The 7,715-nt window shown below is 41.1% G+C and overlaps 2 protein-coding genes across 2 annotated transcripts; one reads left to right on the plus strand and one right to left on the minus strand.

Moving 5' to 3' along the window:
* Positions 1-1,436: 1,436 nt before the first annotated feature.
* Positions 1,437-3,701, plus strand: odf3l2a (outer dense fiber of sperm tails 3-like 2a). Its single transcript, XM_085767029.1, has 5 exons — positions 1,437-1,644; positions 2,081-2,185; positions 2,335-2,457; positions 2,882-3,023; positions 3,117-3,701. Exons 1-5 carry the CDS (start codon positions 1,596-1,598, stop codon positions 3,460-3,462), a joined length of 765 nt encoding a protein of 254 aa, XP_085623155.1. The 5' UTR covers positions 1,437-1,595; the 3' UTR covers positions 3,463-3,701.
* ebi3 (Epstein-Barr virus induced 3) lies at positions 3,701-7,402 on the minus strand. Its single transcript, XM_085767028.1, has 6 exons — positions 7,286-7,402; positions 6,097-6,211; positions 5,884-5,989; positions 5,284-5,401; positions 4,977-5,140; positions 3,701-4,306 (listed from the first exon to the last, which is right to left on the minus strand). Exons 1-6 carry the CDS (start codon positions 7,377-7,379, stop codon positions 4,151-4,153), a joined length of 753 nt encoding a protein of 250 aa, XP_085623154.1. The 5' UTR covers positions 7,380-7,402; the 3' UTR covers positions 3,701-4,150.
* Positions 7,403-7,715: the final 313 nt, after the last annotated feature.

The raw sequence follows: 7,715 nt of genomic DNA on the forward strand, positions 1-7,715 counted from the left end.
AGGGAGTGGAAAAACAACAAGCTGTGAATTAATCCTGGCTACATCTCCTTTCAGCCCCATGTTAGTTAGTTTCATCTTTTCCCATATCGGTGTTGCTGCATTGTCTCACAGATTCTCAGAGACTTCTTTTGCGCAGCAGCAAGTTTATCTCCTGGTTTGCGACGCTGCAGAGTCTTGTTACTGAGCCTGTGACCACTCAAGAGTCACTGGTGCTTAATATTTAACCAGTGTGGGGTTTTTTCTTGGTCATGGCTCTGCACTAAAGGCTTTAGTTACCTCTGTGCTCAGGAACAGACTGAGAGAGCAAGAGGGTGAATTTCTACCTGAGTTTCTCACACTGCAAAGTAAACAGCGTTGTCTTTGCCAAAGGTTAATCCTCCTCAGGGCTCCTCTGCCACAGTTGACACTTTTCAGGCGCTGCCCTGCTGCTAACCTCGCTCACAAAGGGTTTAGTATGGAATATGCTGCGAGTTTTCTGGCAGCAAACCCAGTTCCCACAATCACAGAAATTACTTTTGAAACTGGGATGAAAGTCTTGAGCATTTTTTATCCTATTTTAAGCCCTGGAACAAGCTTTCACTGATTAAATGGAGGTTAATTCTACGTAGATCTGAAATATACTTATCTTTTGTAAATCATTATAAATAACAAAACTATAGTTTATCAGTCTTAGTTCTGTTGTTCTGTCTACTTGTCTGATCACTGTGGTTCAAGAACAAGCAAACATTGTAGAAATAATGTATCTGAAGCATCAAAGGTTTTTTGTTTTTTTTTAAATCCTGCTACACAAATTCATTTTTTGTACTTACTGTACATTATAACCTTTTGCAAAATTGTTAGCCACTTTTATCTAAATGAAATCTCTCAAATGTAGTGGATTAGGAGGATAAAGCAGAATTCGATGGAGAAGTCAATAAACGCACCTCATAACTGTGAAGATGAGATCTTATGCTGATATGAAATATGAGCAAGGTCAAATTTTAATACTTACAAGTCCATGGTTTTCATTACAGTGATGTTCAGCAAAAGAGGATCAGTGTAAGTCCTTTCATTTTTAATAGCATGTATACAAGGTGCTGTTAGTTACAGTATACATAGAGCAGTTGAGAGGTTCACTACACTATAGCGGTGTTGTGCTCTTGTAACCTAATGCCCTGGAATAGGATGACAAATGAACTACATTACATCTTACTGGCACCGTTACAGAGCCTTCAGACTTGACATCAACAGAGCACTTGCCCTCTGAATCCTGAACGTTAAACGTATGATCAGCAGCTCAGAAGCTTTCGACCACGTTCGACCATCACAGACGTTAATAAGACGTCTCAGTTCCAAACAGTCAGTGGTTCGGATGTTTTTAGACTTGACACGGTTTGACTTTGGAGGGGGAGAGCAGGGTTGGGGCGGGCGTACCCAGGGCCCCGGTCAATATAGGGTTTCTTCACCTTGTGGTCATGTATAATTCAGGGAGGCCTGTGAGGCCGTCGATCACCTGGAGAGAGCTGCACAAGAACAGGATGTGTCTGAAGTGACAGAGGACCCAAGGAGGGAGAGAAGAGGACAAAGAAGAGGAAGGGAGAGAGAAGTTGACAGGTATGGAGGAGGTGGTGAAGAAACGGCCCATTATCTCTGCCAAAGAAAGAGGTTAGTTTAAGAAATGTGTGTTAATGTATGTACATTCATGTGTGTGTGTGTGTGTGTGTGTGTAAGTGGGTTATACAGTACACACATATGGACTGTATTATAGCTGAACTGGTTTTGGTATAAAATCTCAGAGCATTATACAGTCATTGCTCAATACTTGTTTGAGATTTCTACTTTGTTTAAAATCTATTCCCAAACAAGTGGAGGAAGGACGCTAAAATGCATAACCATAGAAAATAAGTCAAAGAGCTCCATATGGAAATCATCAGAGACAACACAGGCTGAGCTCAAGCACAGTGGGTGTGCTATACTGCAGCTTGGAGATGAATCTGTTGCATCATTTTCATCACTGTCCTCCTCCTCCTCCTCCTCTTCCTCCTCCTCCTCCTCCTCTTCCTCTTCCTCCTCTCTTCTTTCTTTTGTTTCTCACCGTCAGGCCCGGGACCTGCACGTTACGCTCTGCCCCCTACAGTTGGATACATCAATCATGACTACACCAAACCCAACAGTCCAGCGTACACGTTCCACAACCGCATGAGCTGTGAGTTTTCATGTGTTGCACTGGTCGGCGGCAGCAGTCCAGCTTTCACCTACTGACGTTTTAAGTTCACCTTTTATTTAACACTTAATACCTCTGTCTCAGGGCAAAATATGTCTGTAGACGATCCTTTGCAATTGTGTTTGTTGCAGTGGTCCCTGTGGACTCAAGCCCAGGACCACGGTACCATGTTGGTGCCAAGGTAACGCGGTTTGGTCGAATGGAGACGCCATCCTACTCTATTTTGGGCAGAGGACGTCGACCAGGAAGTAAAGGTGACAAAAACTCCCCTATCACTGGTTTATTTGGCTGCTTGAATGTCATCATGGGCAAACAACAGTTACATGTACAGTATGTATTGTACGTAGATGTTGGTTAAATCATCCAATTAGAGGATATGCCTATGTTCTGTAGTGTTCATTTCTTCCATAGGATTTTGTAAACTGGAAATTATAAATATATATATTATGGTATATTATTATACAATCCTACATAAAACAGTGGAAAACTAGAAAATGATATGGTAAGGATGGTTAAAGGACTATTTATGCTTTATCTGGGGTGAGTTTCTCTGCATCGTCTCTAAGTAGGACTTCTGTGATAGATAGACCACCTGATAAAAGTTGTTTGAAAGTTTTAAAAAATACAGCAGCAGTGACCAAAATAATGTTAGTTTCTTTTGTTTAAAATTCAATACAGGTGAGCTGTTCCACACTCCTGGGCCAGGGGCCTACAGCCCAGAAAAGGCTCCACCCATCAACGCTCAGCGCAGACCTCCGTCCTACACCATTGGCAACCGCACCAGATACCGCTCCGTGGACGCCGTACCAGCACCCAACAGGTAGCAGATAATCAACTCTCACCAGATCAGCCTCAGTGTTTCAAAACTCTCATCTGAACTTTTCTTTTCTTTTTCTTTTCTTTGCTCCACCAGCTACAGCCTCCCTAATCTTCTGGGTTGCCAGGTTCCCAACAAACCCTCCAGTGCCAGCTACAGTTTCTCAAGCCGAAGGAAGGTCGGCGCTCCGGCTGAAGATCTCTCCATGAGCCCGGGACCGGGAAAATACAACAGCACCCACCCAGATATCTACCGCAATCGCCAGCCCTCCTTCTCCATGCAGAGCCGGACTAAGAGGCCCAATTACTCTGCTGTCATTCCCGGCCCGGGCGCTTACAGCCCGGAGAAATCTCACCCACATCTCCGCAAAGCCCCATCCTTCACTCTGGGTGTCAGACACTCAGAGTTCGTCACCCCACTAGTCGTGGATGTAGCTGATTAAACATTCTGTGGGTTTATTTCAATCACTTTTTTTTATTCAGTTTTTCACACAGTGTCACTTAACCCTCCTGTTATGTTGCAGGTCAAATTACATTACACACATACACACACACACACACACACACACAACCTCTCCCTATTCTCTTGACCTCAGCTATAAAGTGCGAGAGTGCAGGTGTTTTTGACGGAAACCTTTTATGTTCCCGTGGGCAAACTCCATGTACTGCTTCCTGTATGCTCCTCCATTCTCCCTCCCTGTTTCCTGACATATTTCCACTGTCCTATCTAATAAAGGCAAAAAATGCCCCACAAAATAACTTAAATAAATAGATGAAAAAGTTAGTAATGAGATGTAAACAATGCTTATAAATATTTTTTTTGGTTTCTGACACTTGTGGATAAATAAACATGCACCAGGTCAAACTGACCCTGCAGGAGCGTCATTGTTGTTCTGGAGAAATTAACATAACAGGAGGGTTAAATAAAAAATGTCAGCGAACACAAACCAACAAAATTACAAGAAACACTCTGTGGAAATGCACTTCTCTATAAATATAACAAAATATTAATATTGTATTTGCAGTTAAACAACAATGTCTCAGGCTTGTCTGCAGCTCTTAACTTTGCCATTACCAGCAGCTTAATAGGAGCGAGGTAATTAAAAAAGGGTTGTGAGGATGCATGGCTTTCTATGGCTCTGTACTTGGTATGGTGACATTCACAGGTGAGCTCCAGGTGCTACACTCGCCCAGACCCAGCAGCTCCATCGCGCACACCTGGAACAGGTACACCTGCACTGGGGTCAGCTCCTTCAGTTCAATCTTGGTGCTCTCCACTGGGCCCAGCTGGAGGAGAAGATGTACGATGTCATTTTAATTAAAACTGTTTTCTGATTAGCATGGAAATATACTATGTGCTCAGTTTATTAATGATTGATGAAAAGTTGTTATGAATACTTCATAGATCAGATAAAAAGCCTTTTATGAGAACAACGTTTGGGTTGGCAGGACATGAAACATCTATTGGCTAACATTGATCATTTATCATTTCTGTTAGGTAATAGTGCAGTTATAAATTACTTTTATCCTCAACATACTCACACTCTCTAATTAGCCCTGAGGTCTGGATAAGACATATTCATAAGTGTTGACTCAATCAGCCAAAGGATGTTTTCACCATAAAAAAAAATGTTTTTGTTCATAACTGTTCAATGAAGCCCTTGTAATTTTTTATAGGACAAATAATAGTCACTACCTGCAAATAATAATTATTTTTTAATCTTATTGATTTATTGGGACAATTTAACACTAATGCCTCACAATGAAATTCTGCTACATTTGTTTGGTCAAAATAATCAAAAGGAGTGGCAAATAACGAAACATTAGGGTTTACAGAGGATGGAACTTTCTGAAATTTCCTACATGCAAACAATTCTGCGTAATTTTGAAATGCCACTTGTTAGGTTGGTTTGTGTGTGTGCGTGTGGGTGTGGGTGGTCAGATGTGGCACTCTTACATTGACTGTTTTTGGGGAGCCCCTGTTTTCCCACTGGTATCTTAGCTGGTATTTCAGGGGGAAGATGTCCAGGTTGGGCCAGGTGCGGGGAGGAGACCACTCCACCAACAAGTCTCTGCTATTATGAGGGGAAACCCGGACATGTTGAGGAGGGTCTGGTTTCACTGTGCAACGAAACAGAGACACAGAAGGGAATCTTTACACTTCCTTGTACAGTACTGTACAGTATGTAAAACTGCCTATCTGTCAGTGTCGGTAATAAAACATTCATTACTTTCTTCTGATTATGTAAAAATGCAGCACTTACCAATTTCCTCCAACATAAAACTTGTGAGATGGGAGCTGCTGCCGCCAGAATAAACCGCTGTGACATTGATGATGTAGTCGGTAAGAAGCTTCAGGGTGGGAAACTGGCAGTACCAGAGCTGAAATAGACAGAAGATTATATGTGATGCCAAGTTGTATATATTATTTATATATTTTTTTAATAAAGTATATACTGTATTTTATATGTTTTTTGTACTTTCCATCAGAAAAATGCTCAAAATTGAAATCAGTTGCTAATTTCTGCACAAACATGCAGCTTTATTAAAAAAACTATTGCAACACTGTGCTGCTTTTTCTCTTGTCTTACTGCATGCCAAACCTAAAATTTGTTTGTGGTCTGTTGCGGCTAAAACAAGAAATGTGAAGAGGGGTTTTTCCAATACTCAGTCCACTGTGACCAGTTTGAAGATGGAATTTAAAGTAGTTGGATCAAGATGATATAATTTTTTGATTTATTTATTTCCATCATGTCATTCTTTATAAATGAGTAATGCGTGCTTGGTTTCATTTTGGCTCAAGTCTTGTTGTTGTGGAAACCCCCCTCCTTAGCTAAAGTTTGTATGCAGATCACAGCTGGTACCTTATCAGATGAGGATGACGACAATGACGACGAGTTTAATGCAGGGGATGAAGAGCCGGGTGGGATGAGGTGGCCCTGATTGGTAACCGTCTGGTTGTGTCTCTCTCTGTAAAAAAACACACAAATACATTCACACACATACCAATGTCATCCAGTGATGACACAGAGGAGGAGGAGGAGGAGAAGGACTGTTGTTTTCTTTGTCAGATTTACCTGTAGGTGGCGATGTAGTGTGTCGGTGGAGAGTTAGGTGGCTCAGGCCAGGAGCAAAGAGTCACATTTGGATAGCTCGCACACCAGCAATGCACTCTGGGAGCAGAGGCAGCGTCTGCCGGGAGAAATCACAGTTAGTCCAATAATATGCAACATGAGCAGAACACAAATACACCAGATATCTATCTATCTATCTATCTATCTATCTATCTATCTATCTATCTATCTATCTATCTATCTATCTATCTATCTATCTATCTATCTATCTATCTATCTATCTATCTATCTATCTATCTATCTATCTATCTATCAAAAATAAATAGTAATATAATACAGTTTTTCTCTTCTTTGGTGCTTTTCTCACATCACTATTAACATTTGCACAACAGTTAGTTCATTTCTCAAAACAATTAGTACAAACTGCAAAACCTAGTGGATAACCTGCAAAAGCAAATCACTTGATCAAAATGGAAAGTTCATCCCTCAAAAGCAAAGTATTCATGGCAATGAAACTGTCAGTGTCATCAAAATGAGAAAAGTCTTGACACGGCTGTTTATGAACAAGATAGTCAAATGGCTTTGTCATGTTTTCAATATGACAGTTTATTCTCTAAGTGTTTTCCAATGCAAAAAAGTCAGGTCTTGGTGACACTACCTGGACATGCTTCAAGACAGCACTATACACTACTTGTACAGCCATGTGAAAACTACAGTACAGTTACACTTTACTGTATTTAGTGGAGTAACTGATACTGTTTCACATTTTTACTGCATATGCTCTTTGCAATTCTGATTTGTTCACAGCATTGTGCAAAAGAAAAATACACTATAGTCATCTATTTACAAAGAAACATAAGAAACACCCTTTGGGTAGAGCTGTGCACAATCCTAAACAATATTGCAGTACATATTGTAATTGAACCTACAGAGTATTGTAAATCATTCCTGCACATCCAGACCTTCCTGTCTGTCTGGCCACATATTTCTATATACATCACTCTGTCAATTGTAACAATTGAAATGGATTCAATATTCCAAAACATATTCTCATCCTTGCATTGTATCTTTCTCAACCTTACAGTAAATAAAATAAAATTACTGCAGAATGATGAGTGAATCTTGTGTGTGAAAGCAAACACACATCACAGGTAAGACACTCTGTACTGTATTGTGACAGATGAATACTCACTCCCTGAGGTAGAAGTCGCTCTCAGCAGGTCCAGTGCTTGGCCTCCGAGAGCACACATGAGGAGAGCGACAGTGACACACACACGTCCAAACATTGCAGCTATCAGCCTGAGAGCGTTAACCAGGTCTATAAAGAGTGCAGTCAACCCTCCAAGATAATTCTGCTCCTTTTTTCCTTGTTCTCTTTCTCTCTTGACTATATGATCTATATCATTAGGTGTCAAAGTTCTCTGATAGCAGCTGGGCTCCTCGTACCTCTGCTCTCTGTGTGTTTTGAGCAGCAGTTGATCAGCGCTTTAAAGGCAGACGCGGTCAGAACGAAAGAGGAACAGCGGTTGTGGTATCTCACAGGAAAACCTCCTTGAGAAAGACCCGTTGGGGTATGTCTCTGTTGATGCGTCAACTTTCCACGTGACATAAAGAAAAACTTA

Source organism: Trachurus japonicus, chromosome 22, assembly GCF_045865225.1.
Source record: "Trachurus japonicus isolate A0001 chromosome 22, Traja_1.0".
Taxonomy (NCBI): Eukaryota; Metazoa; Chordata; class Actinopteri; order Carangiformes; family Carangidae; genus Trachurus; species Trachurus japonicus.

What these genes read in the sequence shown, in the direction of transcription:
- odf3l2a (XM_085767029.1), top strand. Translation starts at nt 1,596, where the DNA reads ATGGAGGAGGTGGTGAAGAAACGGCCCATTATCTCTGCCAAAGAAAGA. An exon ending in TATCTCTGCCAAAGAAAGAG is followed by an intron (nt 1,645 to 2,080) that starts GTTAGTTTAAGA and finishes TCTCACCGTCAG; the next exon opens with GCCCGGGACCTGCACGTTAC. An exon ending in GTTCCACAACCGCATGAGCT is followed by an intron (nt 2,186 to 2,334) that starts GTGAGTTTTCAT and finishes TGTTTGTTGCAG; the next exon opens with TGGTCCCTGTGGACTCAAGC.
- ebi3 (XM_085767028.1), bottom strand. Translation starts at nt 7,379, where the DNA reads ATGTTTGGACGTGTGTGTGTCACTGTCGCTCTCCTCATGTGTGCTCTC. An exon ending in AGCGACTTCTACCTCAGGGA is followed by an intron (nt 6,212 to 7,285) that starts GTGAGTATTCAT and finishes TTCTCCCGGCAG; the next exon opens with ACGCTGCCTCTGCTCCCAGA. An exon ending in TTTTATGTTGGAGGAAATTG is followed by an intron (nt 5,141 to 5,283) that starts GTAAGTGCTGCA and finishes TTCGTTGCACAG; the next exon opens with TGAAACCAGACCCTCCTCAA.